Here is a 19038-nt window from a genome sequence, read left to right on the forward strand (position 1 = left end):
GAATATAAAGAGTACTCTCTTTCTAGAAGGAACAAGATAAAACAGGCATGTAACTTCATCAGGATAGCAGGCTTCCCCATATGCAGGTTCCTGAAGAAGGGCTCATGCCCGAAACGTCGATTCTCCTGCTCCTTGGATGCTGCCTGACCTGCTGTGCTTTTCCAGCAACACATTTTCAGTTTCCCATATGTTAGTATACTATTGAATGCACATACACTGCTTTGCAGCTGCCCCATGTAAATTCTGAAATGTATCCCAACCAGAAAGCATTCTACAGCATTAAAATGCAGCTAGTGTATCACCCTGCTCAGCATATCATACAAATCCTGCCAGCAATCATGGTGCCTTTTATTGCCACCAGTTCATTTAAGAGGCCAAAAGGTGGTTACTGAATGTTAGGAACCATCTACTAATCACCTGGCTCATGACTCCTGTCTGCAACCTCAAGCATGTTTGGGCAGTTGCGGGTATGAAGAGATCAATGGTGAAACATGTAATATCACTGAGCAAACCACTGGGATGCTTAAGTAATGTTTTTCTCACCAGAGGAGCCCTGTCAATACCGGTGGAACACACATCATAACTCACTGTGGTTGACTGTGTGTTATGTATCCATGTAATTGGGAAGTCAGCTCTGGACTGCATCATTTTGGTATAGTAGCATCTGGGTTGACTGGCTTATAGGCAACATCAAGAGCACTGACAGAATTACAATGTTGGGAGGACAGATATTGTCATCCTGAGATAGGGCAGCAGGCCCTCGCGCCATGGAGACACTGCCTGTGGTTGTGCCTTAGCAATGCTTGTACTGTGTTGCAGGTCAAATTGCTGAGTGGTTGTAAGACCCTACAAGTGCCTTTGAACACAAGTATCTGCAGCTGCGGAAGCAGCAATCTGAACCTGTCAGGTTGTGGGAGCAGATTGGAGTCAGGCTGTCACCTCAGGAAGCTGGCCTGAGGTAGGGACACAGATGACAATTGCTGAGACAGGCAGATAGAAAGCCCACCTCTTTACAATAGGTCATCAGCCAGTATTCACAATGAGGTTTCATTGCACAACTGTGTCAACAAAATCTCAGCGGCTCATAGGATTAAAGCCTTTTAAATAATTGAAAGAATTCAGCTATCTGTTCAAGCTTTAAAGGAGGGAAATGAATTTCTGAATTTTCAATTCATGAAAAGACTAAACTACTGGGAACTCCATCTCCCATCCTCCAACTACCTTCTTGACCTAGCCTGATCCCAACCATCCCCCCACCACCAAAACAACCTTACAGACTACCTGACAAACCCCTCCTGAATCACCCCACCACTCCCTGAATAGCACATCAGTCCTGTCTATGATTCAACCTCACTGCACCCAGCCCCACCAGACTATTCTATCACCAGACCCATCTCCTCTCATTCACCTGCCTTCCTGCGCCCACCTGCCAACCGACACCATTACCCACATACCACTCTCACTCTATCCTGCCCACCTGCCAATCCACTCTTTACCCTCCTGCCACCCTAAGCCCTTATTCACTTACTTAACACACTTATCCCCTCTCCATAGCCTTTCACAGGCTTTGGACACTTAGACTTACAAGGAGATGGATAGTGTCATGAAATGGTGACATGACTTCCACAAAAACGCTCACTGCTGCTTTCAGTAAGGTTTCCAGTACTTGGTCAGTTCTGTAACATCAAACAGCAGGTCAAACAAATCACAGATGAGTAAGTAACTGTGCAACTTGTTGTCTGATTGTGTTGAAAATTTGAGAATTCAACCCAGATTGTGGCTTGCTCTTTCTGTAAACATTCTGCATGATCACTACACTATGATGCACATTACTAACACCACATTATTAATTTAAATTATACACTGTCATACTGAACAGAGCTAATAGAAAAATGATTTCAACTATAAAGCTATATTTTTCTCTGTGGGTGAAATTTAGCAATGTTAAGCATGGAAAAGTGGCTGAACAAGCCCAGAGAAAGTACTAATCTAATTTTCTTTTGTCATTTTCAATGTAGATTTGGTCTCTCACTGAAAAGTGCGTGAAAATTAGTCCACCCAAGTAAATAAAATGCTTGTTAGTGAGAATTAAGATTCTATTATAGCATTCTGCTGGCTGGATAATTACAAACATTTGAGTGTGTTACTCAGTCATCTTCCTGGATTAGTGTAATGGACAAGGTATATGTAGCGATTATGAATTTGAGGATATGTGAATGCATCTGTTTATTAATCCAGTTCACACTGGCTATTAATGAGAATCCTCACACTCAAGTTAAAGCAGTTTATAGCTATAAGTGCCCCATTCTTAAGGTGGGAGTATTCCATTTTTTTCACTCTTACCTTAAAAATACTGAAACACAAATGTATACACTATAAATCTCCATTCCTTTCATCTTTAAACTGAGGCAATTTATCTACTGCAAGTTAATTCATTTCATAGCATGGTCTGTCACAGAAGATGATAAATGAAAAAATGGATTGAGTCAGGAATTCACAAAGCCTTCTTTGGACAATTTGAACCACACTTCATGAATTTGCAGGTGTTGATTAAGACATTTCTAAATTTTCCTTTCTTCAGGTATTGGAAAATTATAGAATTGTTTTTATAAAAAAGAGGTAAAATATGTCTCTCCAACCAGGACAAAACATACCATCTAGATTTAATCATTTCTGCATCAGTTAGCAGCAAGCATCTGAGCGAATGCTTCTTTCAAACATTTCAAACGTGCAAACAAGTATCAGCTTTAACAGCGATATGGCAAATGTAGCTTTAAGACAAACCGGAAATTAATGAGGGCCATGTAAACTTAAATATTGATCTAAACAACAAGGAAATTTAGAAGCTGTTTTAGAAGATATTTTAAAATTTCTAATTTAGTTTCAAATGAGACAAAATGTATAACAAAATTGAAGACGAGAATGATGAAATGTCTAAGTCATTTCTATGCAATATATGTGAAGCATCTGTTTTTAACTGTTACTTTTCGGTTGCTAGCAGTTTTCACTTCTGATATATATTGGGGTGGCCATATTGGATTTGGTGCTAGGCAACGAGCTAGGTCAGGTGTCAGATCTCTCGGGAGAGCATTTCGGTGACAGTGACCACAACTGCCTCTCCTTTACCATATCAATGGAGAGGGATAGGAACAGACAGGTATGGGAAGATACTTAATTGGGGGAGGGGAAATTATACTGCTATTAGACAGGAGCTGTGGAATATAAATTGAGAACAATTGTTCTACAGGAAATGCACAACAGAAATGTGGAGGCTGATTAAGGAGCACTTGTTGTGAGTGTTAGATAATGTTGTCCCACTGAGACAAGCAAGGAATGGTAAGGTGAAGGAGTCTTGGATGGCAAGAGCAGAGGAGCTTCTTGTCAAAAGGAAGAAGGAAGCTTACTTGAGGTTGAGGCAGCAAGGATCTGGCACAGCTTTAGAAGATTGCATGCTAGCTTGGAAAGAACTCTAAAATGGAATGAGGAGAACCAGGAGGGGGCACAAAAAAGCTTTGGCTGGAAGGATTAGGGGTAATCCAAAGCTTTATACACATATGTGAAGAATAAGACAATGACCAGCAAGAGAGTAGGGCCAAACAGTAATAGTGAAGGGAACTTGTGCCTGGAGTCTGCAAAGGTAGGGGAGGCCCTAAATGAGTTTTTTCTTCAGTATTCACTAGAGAGAGGGACCTTGTTGATAGTGAGAACACCGTGGACCAGGCTAATAGGTTTAAACAGATTGATATTAAGGAAGTGGATGTGCTGGAAATTCTGGGAAGCATCAAGGTAGAGAAGTCCCCAGGGCCATACCAGATATATCCAAGGTTACTATGGGAAACAAGGAATGACAGTGCCACGCCTCTGGTGATGGTCTTTACATCCTCACTCTCCATAGGAGTAGTACTGGATGATTGGAAGGAGGTGAATGATGTTCCTCTGTTCAAGAAAGGTAATAGGGAAATCCTGGGAATTACAGACCAGTCAGTCTTATGTCTGTGGTAAGCAATGTAGTGGAAAGGATTCTGAGAGATGGGATTTATGATTATTTGAAAAAAAAATAGCTTGATTGAAGATAATCAGCATGACTTTGTGAGGGGCAGTCCATGCCTCACAAGCCTTACTGAGTTCTTTGAGGATGTGATGACACAAATTGATGATGGTCGAGCAGTGGATGTGGTGTATATGGATTTCAGTAAGTCATTTGATAAGGTTCTTCTTGGTAGGCCCATTGAGAAAATTAAGAAGTATGAGATACAAGGAAATGTGGCTGGATACAGAGGTGGCTGGCCAAAAGAAGACAGCGAGTGGTAGTGGATGGAAAGTATTCCGTCTGGAGGTCGATGACCAGTGGTGTCCCATAGGATCTGTTCTTGGGCCTCTGCTCTTTGTCATTTTTATAAATGACTTGGATGAAGAAGTGGAAGGGTGTAATCATGAGTTTGCCGATGACACAGAGGTTGGTGGTTTTGTAAATAATATTGAGGGCTGTTGTAGGCTACAACAACCTGATGAAAGGCTTTTGCCCGAAATGTCAATCCTCTTGCTCCTTCAATGCTACCTAACCTGCTATGCTCTTCCAGCACCACACTCTCGACTCTAGTCTCCAGCATCTGCAGTCCTCACTTTCACCTACACAAGACATTGACAGGATGCAGAGCTGGGCTGAGAATTGGCAGATGCAGTTCAACCTCGATAAATGTGATGGGATTCATTTTGGAAGGTCAACTTTGAATGCTGAATACAGGGTTAAAGACAGGATTCTTGACAATGTAGAATATCAGCAACATATTGGGGCCACGTACTAGAACACTCAAAGTTACAACCTAAGATGATAGGGTTGTTAAGAAGGCGTATGGTGTTTTAGCTTTCATTAACAGGGGGGTTGAGTTTAAGAGACGTGAGGTTTTGCTGCCGCTCTATAAAACCCAGGTTAGACCACAGTTGGAATATTGTGTCCAGTTCTGGTCGCCTCATTATCGGAAGGATATAGATGCTTTCGAGAGGGTGCAGAGGAGATTTACCAGGATGCTGCCTAGATTGGAGGGCTTGTCTTATGAAGAGAGGTTGAGTGAGCTAAGGCTTTTCACACTGGAGAGAAGCAAGAAGAGAGGTGGCTGGATAGAGGTGTACAAGGTAATGAGAGGCATAGATAGAGTAAATAGCCAGAGACTTTTCCCCAGAGCAGAAATGGCTGTCATGAGGGGGTCATAATTTTAAGTTGATTGGAGGAAGGTACTGGGGAGATGTCAGAGGTAGATTCTTTATACAGAGAGTGATAAGTGCGTGGTTTGCACTGCCAGCGGTGGTAGTAATGTCAGAGACAGTAGGAACATTTAAGCAACTGCTGGACAAGCACATGGACAGTGATAAATTGAAGGTTGTGTAGGTTAGGTTGACTTTAGATTTAGATAAATGCTCAGCACAACATCGTGGGCTGAAGGGCCTGTTCTGTACTGTTCTATGTTGTATGTTCTATATGTTCATTAAGATATGTTACTCAATCCAAAAGAGTAATGCTGTGCCCATTTTCTTAAATAGGCTTTGCTAGAAGTAGTCAATGACTTGTTTGAAGAGCAAACAGATTTGGAAAAAATTGTGAGGAAAATAATGCACCGAGCTCAGACGTTGCTGAAGTGTGAACGTTGTTCTGTCCTGCTCCTTGAAGACATTGAGTCTCCGGTAAGTTAGCTCCTACATACACACAAAGAGAACCAACAGAACAAAATTCAATAGAAATACTTCCAAGTTGTCAGGCCATTGCAACTAAAATTTACTTGAGAAGTGGAAGAAACTGAATCTAATGATGTAATTATTTATTTGCTTGATTTGCAAAAGAGTTATCCTCTGGGATTAATTTTTAAAAGGTTTTTCATTCTTTCTCTATGATTTTTCGAACATGATCGATAAGAAGTTAATTTTAGAATTGTTACTAGTTTGAAGAATCTCAGTTAGTGATTGTTTAAGGATAAGACCATAAGACATAGGAGTGGAAGTAAGGCCATTCGGCCCATCGAGTCCACTCCGCCATTCAATCATGGCTGATGCGCATTTCAGCTCCATTTACCAGCGTTCTCCCCGTAGCCCTTAATTCCTCTAGACAACAAGAATCTATCAATCTCGGCCTTGAAGACATTTAGCGTCCTGGCTTCCACTGCACTCCGTGGCAATGAATTCCACAGGCCCACCACTCTCTGGCTGAAGAAATGTCTCCGCATTTCTGTTCTGAAATGACCACCTCTAATTCTAAGGCTGTGTCCACGGGTCCCAGTCTCCTCGTCTAACGGAAACAATTTCCTAGCATCCACCTTTTCCAAGCCATGTATTATTTTGTACGTCTCTATTAAGTCTCCCCTTAATCTTCTAAACTCCAACCAATACAATCCCAGTATCCTCAGCCGTTCCTCATATGCTAGACCTGTCATTCCAGGGATCATCCGTGTGAATCTCCGCTGGACACGTTCCAGTGCCAGTATGTCCTTCCTGAGGTGTGGGGACCAAAACTGGACACAGTACTCCAAATGGGGCCTAACCAGAGCTTTATAAAGTCTTAGTAGTACATCTCTGCTTTTATATTCCAACCCTCTTGAGATAAGAGACAACATTGCATTCGCTTTCTTAATCACGGACTCAACCTGCATGTTTACCTTTAGAGAATCCTCGACTAGCACTCCCAGATCCCTTTGTGCTTTGGCTTTATTAATTTTCTCACCAGTTAGAAAGTAGTCCATGCTTTTATTCTTTTTGCCAGAGTGCAAGACCTCGCACTTGCTCACGTTAAATTCCATCAGCCATTTCCTGGACCACTCTCCCAAACTGTCTAGATCCTTCTGTAGCCTCCCCACTTCCTCAGTACTACCTGCCTGTCCACCTAACTTCGTATCATCGGCAAACTTCGCTAGAATGTCCCCGGTTCCCTCATCCAAATCATTAATTTGGATGCTTACATGTAAACCTCAGTGATCCATTAATGAGTTAATTTTTTTTTGTTTCCTCTTCTGCTGCAACAGTTTTACAAGTCTATCATTTTCACACGTTTCACCTTCTGTCTCAGTGATTTTTAAAGGAAATTTTTAAATGAAAAGAATCCTAATAGAATACGACTATAAGAAATTGGAATAATTGTAGTCTGTTCAGCCCCTTGAGCCTGCTCAACCATTCAATAAAATCATGGCTGATCTAACACTCCTCATTTCTATTTCCATTCCCTTTTCCTATAAGCCTGGATTCCCCGACTGATCAAGAGTCTATCAAACATACGCAAGGACTCTGCCTCCACAGCTCTGTGTGGCAAGGAGTGCCTAAAACTGTCAACCGTCCGAGAGAAGAAAATCCTCCTCATCTCAGTCTTAAAATCTGCCCTCTGGTTCTTGACACACCCATGAAGAGAAACATCCTCTCAGTATTCATCCTGACAAGTCCTTTAATAATCCTATACATTTAAATGAAATTACCTCTCATTGGTTTAAACCCCAATGAGTAGAATTTCAACCTATTTTAGTCTTTGGTGATAAGGCAATCCCTACAGTGTGGAAACAGGCCATTTGGCCCAACAAGTCCGCACTGACCCTCCGAGGATCATCCCACCTACACCCATCCCCCTACAATCCTGCATTTCCCATGGTAAACCTGCACACCTCTGAACACCATGAGCAATTCAGCATGGCCAATTCACCAAGCCTGCTCATTGTTGGTCTGCTGGAGGAAACCAGAGCACCCAGCAGAAACCCACACAGACAATGTGCAAACTCCACATGGACAGTCACCCAAGGATGGAATTAAACCTGGGTTCCTGGCACTGTGAGGAAGCATGCCACCCAAGCATTATCCTTATGAACTTCTTATGAGCTGCCTTCAATGAAATGGTATCTTTTCTTAAATAAGGGACTAAAACTGCTCATAGTACTCCAGATGTTGTCTTACCAGCACCTTGTACAGTTGCAGTTAGACCTCCCTGCTGGGACTTCAACTTCCTTGAAACAAGGGTCAACATTCATTAGCCTTCCTGATTAACTTCTGCTCCTGTGTGCTAGCTTTTTATGTTTCATACACAAGTCCCTTTGAGTTGCAGCTTTCTGCAGTTTTTACCATTTAAATAATATTGTATTCTTTTGTTTTCCTTTCCAAAATGAAGAGCTCTACATTTTCCCACATTATGCTTCAATTGTCAACTTTTTGCCCGCTTTACTTAAGCTATCAATATCCTTTCATAAACTGTATCCCTCTCGCAACCTGCCTTCCTACCTATTTTTGTGTTGTCTGCAAACTTAGTTACAGTACACTCACTTCCTTTGTCTAAGTAATTAATATCTATTTAAACAGTTGTATTGTAAACTGGTCATGGGTCACCAACCTGATAAAGATTAATCAGGACTGTCAGAGGTGGATTGACATGTTCTCTGAATTCATTCAATTTCTAAAATGAAATAAAGGCCTTTTTCTGCTGCATATTATGACACACATTTTCTCTTCATATTTTGTGGCAGGTGGTAAAGTTTACAAAATCGTTTGAACTCCTGTCTCCCAAGTGTAGTGCAGATGCTGAAAGCAGGTAAGTTTCTTGTTATATTTAATAAGAGTTCAGTAGGGTCTAAGATACCCAATTATATGCAAATGGAAAGTATTCTAATCCATATTACAGGACCTGAGGCAAGGGATTACATCAAGGCCTAATAACCAGGCCTCAGGGCTATGGGGAACCCACGTGTTCAGATTGGGATGGGGTTGCTGGGGTCGGGATCAGAACTGGGGGCATAGGGCTTGGGAAAGGGGTATCTCTACTGGTGGTGTCTGTGGTGTCTGTGCTTGGCCCTATATAGTTTGGAAGATTGTGGACCCACTGGGTAAGAATTTGGAAAATTCAAATTCATTGCGTAGAGAATGAAAGATGTATAAGTAAACATTGTAAAACTTGAATTAAACAGGAATTACATTGTACATTATAAACTACAGAAAAAAAAGTTGAATGTAAATATGCTGTAAATTACAAAATAGCATCAGGTTATTATTCAATTGGTTGTTGATATATCTTCCTTTGATTTACCCTTTTGTTTCGTTCTATCGTATTTTAAGAATTTACTTTAAACATATCAGTCTTGGTTTTAACATTGGGAGAGAGGCTGGGTGAGCAACGAACTCTTCTGATATTGTCAGCATTAGCCCTGGATGATTTAATGTGTAGGCTTCATTTTAATATGTTTGACAGGCTGTGTCTCTGTCATGCGAAACAAAATCCTTTACTCTGCAATTTCAGGCAAGCTTGCTGAACTTAATCAAAGCCAGAATGCGTCATTTAAAGCATGGCTATTTACTAGCAGCTCCTTCCTACCTGAAGAAAAGGAATCTACTCTGCTGTGATTTCAACGCAGGAAAGATGCTTGGTAGTGTGGAGGTGCAGAAGGATCTTGGTGTCCATGTACATAGATCCCTGAAAGTTGCCACCCAGATTGATAGTGCTGTTAAGAAGGCATACAATTTGTTAGGTTTTACTGGTAAAACCATGATGTCATGCTGCAATTGTACAAAACGCTAGTGTGGCCTCACTTGGAGTATTGTGTGCAGTTCTGGTAGCCCTATTACAGGAAGGATGTGGAAGCATTTGAAAAGGTGCAGAGGAGATTTACCAGAATGCTGCCTGGTCTAGAGTGAAGGTCTTATGAGGAAAGGCTAAGGGACTTGGTCTGTTCTCAATGAGAGGAAGAAGGCTAAGAGGCGATTTAATAGAGCAAAGAGATGAAGAACACACTGGTGGTGTTGGTTCAGGGATATTGCTTCCACAGCTTTGAAAATGTGTAGTGGGATCCATTATGGAGAGCTGAGCAGACAGACCATTAATGTCTGGGATGGATGTATCCAGCATTGCAGCATTTTATAAGTACTCAAAGGTTATGTGCTCACATTTTGCACTGTGAGGTGATCCCATAGACCTCTGTATCAAGATTAAGAATGCAACCACTGCAGGCTGACATGCAATGCACAATTTAGAGTTTAATACCTTGTACAACTAAACTTATTATAAACAGAGTGGGGAAAAAACACTGAATATATTGTAATAAAGCAGGGAACGTTCAGATTACCTTGCACTTTCACCATTGGTGACCCACAGAGACCTTCCCTTGACAGCCAGGAATGATCCATTTACATAGAGAAGTTTTAAAATTACAGTCATAACTCTGAGCAGCGAATGCACAGCTGCATTCTCACACTGTGGCTCCACTATTTCTCATCCACCTCATCTGTAAAATGGATGGCAGCAAGTGAATCACTGTATAAATTGGTTCAAACAAATGGGATGTAGGTCACGCATTCCTTGGAATTTCAAATACCACTGTTCCTATATTTTTCCCATACTTCACAATGTTTCTTTAGAAGCTAGATGCAATTATAAAGTAATGGCAATAAATTAATTGAAGTACTTTCATAAAACGAGTACTCTCCAGGTCATGTTACCTTTACATTTCCAGTATGCAAATTTTCAGAATTAATAGAGTCATAGAGTTTTACAGCATGGTGACCAGACATCCCAATCTGACACAGTCCCATTTGGCCCATATCCCTCTCATCCCTTCCTATTAATGTAACCACCCAGATGCTTTTTTAAAGTTGTAACTGTTCCCACTTCTATCACCTCTTCTGACAGCTTGTTCCACACATCCATCATCCTCTGCATGAAAAAGTTGACCCTCAAGTCCCTTTTAAATATTTCCTCTTTAACCTTAAACCTACGCCCTCCAGTTTTGGACTCCCCTACCCTGGGAAAAAAACCTTGGCTATTCACCCTATCCACGCCCCTCGTGATTTTATAACAATGGATTTTAAGTGGCTCACAGCCTTGATAAAACTGTGTCAGTAGATGGTTGGGAGGGGTGTAAGGTGTTACAGGACATGCTGCAGGAGCTTCGTCAACTTTGAATTAAATCGCAAGCACCAACTATCTGGAGAGAGATACTATATAAAGACCTATTCAGTTGTACAAAGCTAAAAATCGTATAATACCAGGTTATAGTCCAAAAGGTTTATTTGGAAGCACTAGCTTTCGGAGCGCTGCTCCTTCATCAGATGGTTGTGGAGTATAAGATCATAAGACACAGAATTTATAGCAAAAGTTTATAGTGTGGTGTAACTGAAATTATATATTGAAAAAGAAGATTCAATATATAATTTCAGTTTCATCACACTGTAAACTTTTGCTATAAATTCTGTGTCTTATGATCTTATACTCCACAATCACCTGATGAAGGAGCAGCACCCCGAAAGCTAGTGCTTCCAAATAAACCTGTTGGACTATAACCTGGTGTTGTGTGATTTTTGACTTTGTACACCCCAGCCCAACACCAGCATCTCCAAACCATGTTCAGTTGTGTTATTACACATCTCTGAAGCAGATCAGACTTGAACCCAGGCCCCGTGGTTCAGAGATAGGGTGTACCACTGCACCATAAGAGCCCCTTACCTGGTGGGAGAGCTCAATACATTGCATTAGTGGAACTGCAGTATTTAACTTCAAATTAGGAAAATAACTACTGTTAATAACACAATATGCACCCTTATTTCAGACTGACATTGTTTCTGATGTCATCAAAAATGGCACAGCCCTCAGCTGATAGTCATAATCTCCGAGGAACTATTTGAAATATTATGCACAATGACTTCCATTTTTCATCACTCCATTTCATTGTAGATAAAAACTGCACTTTACACCATTCTCAAATGTAAAGGTACCAGCTAATAATTAGAAACCAGCTGCGAAGGCAACAAGAGTGAAGGTTCTTCTCTTCTTTGGTAATTTCTCACTGGGATCATTGGAGGCACTGTGCTTCTAAAACTTTCTCTTTGTTCAACTCTGGCATGAAAGCACCAAGACTGCTTTCCTAGTAATCACTGGAAAAATAATGAGATGCCAACTTTGTAGTAATTAAGTGAAACTCTTGGTGTTCACTTTTAGGACTGGTTCAATGAGATTTCATACTCATGTAACAGAAATCTGAGACCACTTGGTCTCAAAACAATCACTGGAAGAAATTCTATGCCACATCCAACCACTATTTCCCAGCCTCGGAAACAAATGGAAGTTTGGCCTTGCTATGAGCGTACTGATAAGTGATTAGATACAAATTTGTTCTGCAGACTGCCTAATGTAGCACACGGTACAAGTAAGTCCTAGTTGTTCTTGAAAGCAATGCTGGTCTCCTGTCACATGTTGAAGTCCATGTCAAGATATTCATTAATATGAGTCCCAGAATAGTATGGGTCTGGCCTAAACATATTACATTATGTTGTACTCTTTTGGAGAAAATGGAACTGTTCATGGTGTACCAACTGACTTACCATGTCATGTGATCTCCACTTCTTTGTATTCAGTCTGTAGGAGCCATTAAATCATTTTGTAACATGATGTAACATGGTATCATGTGGAATTTGTATGGAATGTTTTGAGCTACAAGAGAGTCAGCCACTGTGGAAAAGACTGCATGGATTTTTGGCTGAAAGCATGTGGAATTTCAGAACTATAAGAAAGTCAGCTACTGAAAGAAACAGCAGGTGGTGAGGCAACGTGCAAGAGTTTTTTTAAAAAAAGTAATTGTTTTTGCCCTCGCCAAGATACTAGTAATAAATACATTGGTCCCTGACAATATCAACAGGAGTGACTCCCCCACAGTCCTGCTATACTGAATGGGATAGATTTTAAACAGGCTAACAACTCAAGATGAGACACCCATCAGGCGTTTTAAGCCATCAGCAGCAGCTATTCAAACTCAGTCAGTCACCTCATGGCCTATCACATCTGCCCAGGAGAAAGTGTGGACTGCAGATGCTGGAGATCAGAGTCATAAAGTGTAGCGCTGGAAAGACACAACTGGCCAGGCAGCATCTGAGGAGCAGGAGAATGCTACTTCGATGCTGCCTGACTGGCTGTGCTTTTCCAGCACGATCACATCTGCCCACTCTACCGTTGTCACCAAGCCGCCCTGGTTCAGTGAAGATGGCAGGAGGATATGCCAGGCGCGCGCAGCAGCAGGCAGACTTAAAAATGATGAAGCTACAATACAGAATTACTTATGTACCATAAAACATAAACAGTAAGCAACAGACAGAGTTATGTGATCCTACAACTAACAGATCAGATCCAAACTCTGGAGGTCAATCAGATCTGGTTTTGAATAATGGTGGACAGTACAATTGAGGAGGAGGGTCCATAAATGTCCCCATCCTTGAAAACAGGGGAGCCCAACATACCAGTGCCAAAGACATGTGCATGATCGATCTCAGCCCATTCCTGAAGTCCCCAGCATCATAGACACCAGCTTTCATCCAATTTGATCCATTCCCCATGATATCAAGAAATGGCTAAAGGCAATGGGTACTGTGAAGGCCATGGATCCTGACAACATTCTGGCAATGCTACTGAAGATCTGTGCTCCAGAACTAACCACACCCTGAGTTAAGCTGTTCCAGTACAATTACTGTTACACATGAAGTTTGTAATGATAACAATCATGCCACAGATATGCAAGGCAATGACCATCTTCAACAAGACCATTTCAACCTAACATTCAGTGGCATTGCCATGAAACCTCCAGTATTAACATCCTTGGCATTACTATTGACCAGAAACTAAACTGGACCAACTATATAAATATTGCAACTACAAGAGTAGGACAAAGGCTGTGATGAGGAATTTACCTCCTGACTCCTCAGTGCCTTTTCATCATCTAAAAAGCACAAGGAAGATATATGATGGAATACTGTCCACTTGCCTGGATGGCTGCAGCTCCAACAGCACTCAAGAGGCTCAACACCATCAGGAAAAAGCAGCCTACTTAATTGGCAATCCCTCCACCACTTTTAATATTCACTCCCCCACTAGTGATGATCAGTTGCAGTAATGTGGACCATCTACAAGAAGCACTGCAATTACTCACCAAGGCACTTTAGATGGCACCTTCCAAACATGCAAGCTCTAGAAGGACAACAGCAGCATAAGAACTCCAGCACTTGCAAGACTCCCCATAAGCAACTCACCATTTTGACTTGGAACTATTCCTTCACTGTTGTTCGGTCAAATCCTGGAGCATCATTCCTAACCACATCGTTAGTGTACCTACACTGCACTCTCATCTAAGGCCAAGATGAATGCAGGATCCAGCACCACATCCAATCCATGAACACTGCCTTTGGAGTCCCAGGGATGAGCGTCTTTGATGACTGCGACATTTGTCCTGATACCAAGATCCTTGTGGAAAAGGCAGACCTACTTTCAACTCTTCTACATGGCTTCAAAACATTGCCTATGTATAACCACCAGCTCAAGGCCCTGGAGGAGTACCATCAATGCTGTTTGAGACAAGATTCTGTGCATTATCCTAACATCAGAGTCTTTGAAGGAGCCAATCGAGGCCATAATCATCTGAAGCCAACTCTGCTGGGCTGGCCATGTGCTTAGGATGCCTGAGATATGACTGTCAAAGCAAACCTTCTTTACCCAGTTCAAGGGAGGCACTTGAATAAGAGAGGAGAAAGTGAGGACTGCAGATGCTGGAGATCAGAGCTGAAAATGTGTTGCTGGAAAAGCGCAGCAGGTCAGGCAGCATCCAAGGAACAGGAGAATCGACATTTCGGTCATCAGCCCTTCTTCAGGGAGTACTTGAATAAGAGAACCAAGGAAGTGCTTCAAAGATTCCCTGAAGGTTTACCTTCAAAAATACAGCATAGATGTCAATGCTTGGGAGATGCTTTCTCAGAAGAAACCAACTTCACAGAACCTCCTGTATGAAGGGACAGAATTCTTCAAGAACATCTATCGACAAAAGGAAGTACAGAAAAGGATCCTGAGAAAAGAATGCCAGCAATCGTGAGGCCAAAGACAAGTTCCATCTCCTGCACAAAATGCTAAATGAGTGGTCAAAGATGCAGCTCTCGGATTAGACTCATCAGCCGCACAAAGACACACAGGCTCCATGACCAAGGGCATGGAATTTCCCAGATGGACAGTCATACTCATTAAAGAGTGACTACAGACGATGACACTACATGGAGTGTAATAGTTCCAGACCACAGCTTGCTATCTCCTTCTCAAGGGCAATTAGCAACTAGCTGTAAATGTGATAACCACATCCCATATCTCATGATTAAATTAACAAAAAACAAACATCCTGGACAGACCCTAGATGAAGGTTGGAGTAGGCATCCACATTCTTTTAAGATGTGAGTATCTTGTCACTTTAAGTAATAATGTGACTACTGAGAGTTAGACCAGATGTATTCAATGACTACCAATGAAATTTTGAATACCAACACTGCATTTGAGATATTATGATGAGTGACAATGGCCCTCAATTCTAGATTAATGATTTCAGTGGCTTCCTAAAGATTTGGAAAACTCAATGCCATGCATCAAATCCACAATTAAATGGAAAGGCTAAGATGGCAGAAAACTCGTCAAAGGGATCATAAAGAGATTGAGCAAATCTAGCGCAGGCTTTCACAAGGCAATCCTTGACTGGATAAATGCATTTACTGAAGACAGGTGAAGCTGTACAGACAAAGACAAATTTCATGCTGCACCCAAACTATTCTCCCCACGGTGAAAAATCGATGAAAACAGAAGTCAGAACAGCATGAGTGGCAAACCGAGATGAAATGACAGAAAGAAAAAAAATCACTTTGATAACCTGTCAAGTAATTGCCAGGGCTGACTTTGCAGAGCAGGTGTGAGTGTATTCGACGTTTTGAACAACTGTAGGCCCATGAAACAATTTGGAACCTGTGTTGAGCAGTTACCATATTAGTGAATCTGAGTGACCAGATAGACTGCCACAAACCCAGATATATATGGACGGTTAGAGAAGATGTTCCTTCACTATAGGAAGCTGATCAGAAAGAGGTGGTTTTAATACCATTGCAGGGTACAGAACAACCATCAGTCCCAGAGATCCGCTATTCCCCAGCAACTGAAATAGATCAACAACAACAATTAATATGGCAACAGCACTCACCACAGAAATAGTACTTTGTGAAATAGTACATCACCGTGGCAACAAGCAGTTGCCAAATGAACAGCCAACAACAATGCATACACATACAATTTGGACGCCTCCATGCTTTAAAGAATATATATGCAATACATATGCAGAGAATGAAGAAAATAGAACTGACTAGAGGTAACACATTGCTTTGTTAATGAATGATAATTTTATTTGTGAGCCTGTACATTGTGTAACTGAAAGGGTAATTGAAGGTAATGTTGTTGATGTGTGGTACGTGGACTTCCAGAATGTGTTTGATATAGTAGTACACAACAAACTTATGAGAAAATATATCACTCTTGGAATAAGAGGGACAGTTCTGAAGAAGGGTCACTGGACTCTAAACATTAACTTTGCTTCCTCTGCACAGATACTGCCCAAAGTATTGAGTTTCTCCAGCAATTTCTGTTTTTGTTAAGGTTGGAAAATGGACACAAAATCAACCGAGTGATAGAAACCGAAACTAATGGTCAGTTTCAAATGAGGGAAAACTTTGTAGTGGTATTCCCCAGGGATCAGTATTTGCTTTTCCCGCTATATATTACTGATCTAGATCTTGGTGTACAGGGGACAATTTCAAAGTTTGTGGATCTGATAAAATTTACAAAAATTGTAAACTGTGAGGAGAACAGTGTAGAAATCAAAAGGACACAGGCAAATTAGTTATGTGGTCGGATATATGATGGATTAAGTTCAATGCAGAGAGGTATGAGGTGGTTCAGTTTAATGGGGAGAATATAGAAAGATAATGTAAAATAAAGGGTACAGTTCTGAAGAGAGTGCAGGGACAGAGGCTGTATATATACACTAATCATTGAAGGAGGCAAGATACATGTAAAGAGTAATTAAAAAGCATAAGGTATCCTCGGTTTTTTAAATAGGAATATAGATTACAAGAGGAAAGAGGAAATGCTGAACTTATATAAGGTAGTTGTTCAACCTTAGCTGGGGTAGAACAAAGCACAAAGAACAGTACAGCACAAGAACTGGCCCTTCAGCCCACCAAGCCTGCGCCAACACATGACACTTTTCTAAGCTAAAAGCCTTTTGCCTCAATGCAGTCCATATCCCTTTAATCCCTATCTATTCCTGTATCTGCTCTTAAACACTGCCAATGCATCCACCTCCACCATCTTCTCTGCCAACACATTCCAGGCACCTACCATCCTTTTGTGCAAACACACTTGACTCTCACATCTACTTTAAACTTAACTCCTTTCACCTTAAACTTATGTCCCCAAATAATTGACATTTCTACCCTGCGAAAAACACTCTAATTATCCATTCTAAGCATGCCTCTCATAATTTGTAAACCTCTATCAGGTTTCAGCTCCAATGTTCAAATGAAAAACAAATCAAGTTTGTCAATCTCTCCTCATAACTAATATCATTCAAACCATGCAACGTCCTGGTGAATGCTTACTGTACCTTTTCCAAAACCTCCACATCCTTCTGGTAGTGTGATAACCAGAACTGTATCCAATATTCCAACTGTGGCCTAACTAAAATTCTCTACAGTTGCAACATGACTTGCCAATTTTTATCCTCAATTCCCTGACCAAAAAAGACATACATGCCACATGTCTTCTTCACCACCTTGTCCACCTGAGTTGCCATTTTCAGGGAACTGTGGACCTGAATGACTAGATCCCTCTGTATGTTGATGCTACTAAATATTTTGCCATTTACTGTATACTTCCCTCCTGCAATTGACCTTCCAAAATGCATCACCTTGCGTTTGGCCAGATTAAATTCCAGCTGCTATTTCTCCACCCAAGTCCCAAGCCTATCTATAACTTTCTGTATGGTCTGGCTATCATCCTCACTATCTCCAGCTCCCCCAGTCTTTGTGTTATCTGCAAACTTACTAATCAAGACAATCTACATTTTCCTCCAAATTATTTATATGTATTAGGAATAACAGGGGTCCCAGCACTGATTCCCTGAGGAACACCACTGATCACCAGTCATAAACTACCCTTCCACCACTACTCTCTGTCTTGTATGACTAAGTCAGTTTTATATCCATCTTACCAGATCAAAATGGATCCCATGTAACTTTACCTTCTGTATCATGCTGCCATGAGGGAGATTGTCAAATGCCTTGTTAAAGTACATGTTGACAACATCCATCACCCTGTCATCATCAATCATTTTTATCACTTCCTTAAAAAACTTAACCAAATTTGTGAGACAGCCTCCCCCACTCAAAGCTGCCCATCATTAATAAATCCATTCAAAAAACAAAGAATGGTAGAAATCAGAAACAAAAACAGAAATTGCTGGAAAAACTCAGCAGGTCTGGTAGCATCTGTGGGGAGAAAGCAGAGTTAATATTTAGGTCCATATTTTTCCAAATGTGAATAAATCCTGTCCCTAAGAAGCTTCTCTAATATTTTCCATACTATTGAGGTAAGTCTCATCAGCCTTTAATTTCCTGGTTTATGCATTTTGCTCAAATGAAACAAAGCAACAACATTGGGTCTTCTCCATTCTTCTGAGATCCCGCTTGTGACTGAAGAGGATATAAAGGTTTTGCACGAGACCTCAACAATTTACTTCCTCACCTCCCTCAATATTCTCAGATTGTTCAGGTCTACCTTAATGCTTTTCAAAACACCCAACACCACCTCTTTTATTATATCGATATGCCTAGAATATCAATATATCCGGAATATCAACATTGCCCCTCCCAAGATTTACCATCCACCATGTCCTTCTTCTTTGTGAATACCATTGCACAGTAGTCTTTGAGGACCTCACCCACCTCCTCCAGCTTTATCCTTGAGTGGTCCTACCCTTTTCCTTGATACCCGCTTGTTCCTTACATTCACATCAAAAGCCTTGGGATTTTCCTTAATCCTGTTTGCTAAGGGCATTTCATAGATCATTTTAGCCCTCCTAACTCCTTGTTTAAGTTCTTTCCAGCTTTCTTTATATTTCTCAAGGGCTGTAGCTGACTTCAGTTTCCTAAACCTTATGTATGCTTCCTTTTTCTTTTTGACTCAGTGCACAA

General features: G+C 41.1%; 1 protein-coding gene across 5 annotated transcripts in view; it reads left to right on the plus strand.

Moving 5' to 3' along the window:
• Positions 1–19038, plus strand: part of LOC140482128 (dual 3',5'-cyclic-AMP and -GMP phosphodiesterase 11A-like) — a 424709-nt gene that overhangs the window by 233513 nt on the left and 172158 nt on the right. For all 5 annotated transcript variants that reach the window (XM_072579133.1, XM_072579132.1, XM_072579135.1 and 2 more), the window contains 2 exons: positions 5539–5679; positions 8484–8548. In XM_072579133.1, the coding sequence (XP_072435234.1) occupies positions 5539–5679; positions 8484–8548 (206 nt within the window). The remainder of the gene's footprint in view (positions 1–5538; positions 5680–8483; positions 8549–19038) is intronic.

Source organism: Chiloscyllium punctatum, chromosome 10, assembly GCF_047496795.1.
Source record: "Chiloscyllium punctatum isolate Juve2018m chromosome 10, sChiPun1.3, whole genome shotgun sequence".
In the NCBI taxonomy this organism is placed as follows: Eukaryota; Metazoa; Chordata; class Chondrichthyes; order Orectolobiformes; family Hemiscylliidae; genus Chiloscyllium; species Chiloscyllium punctatum.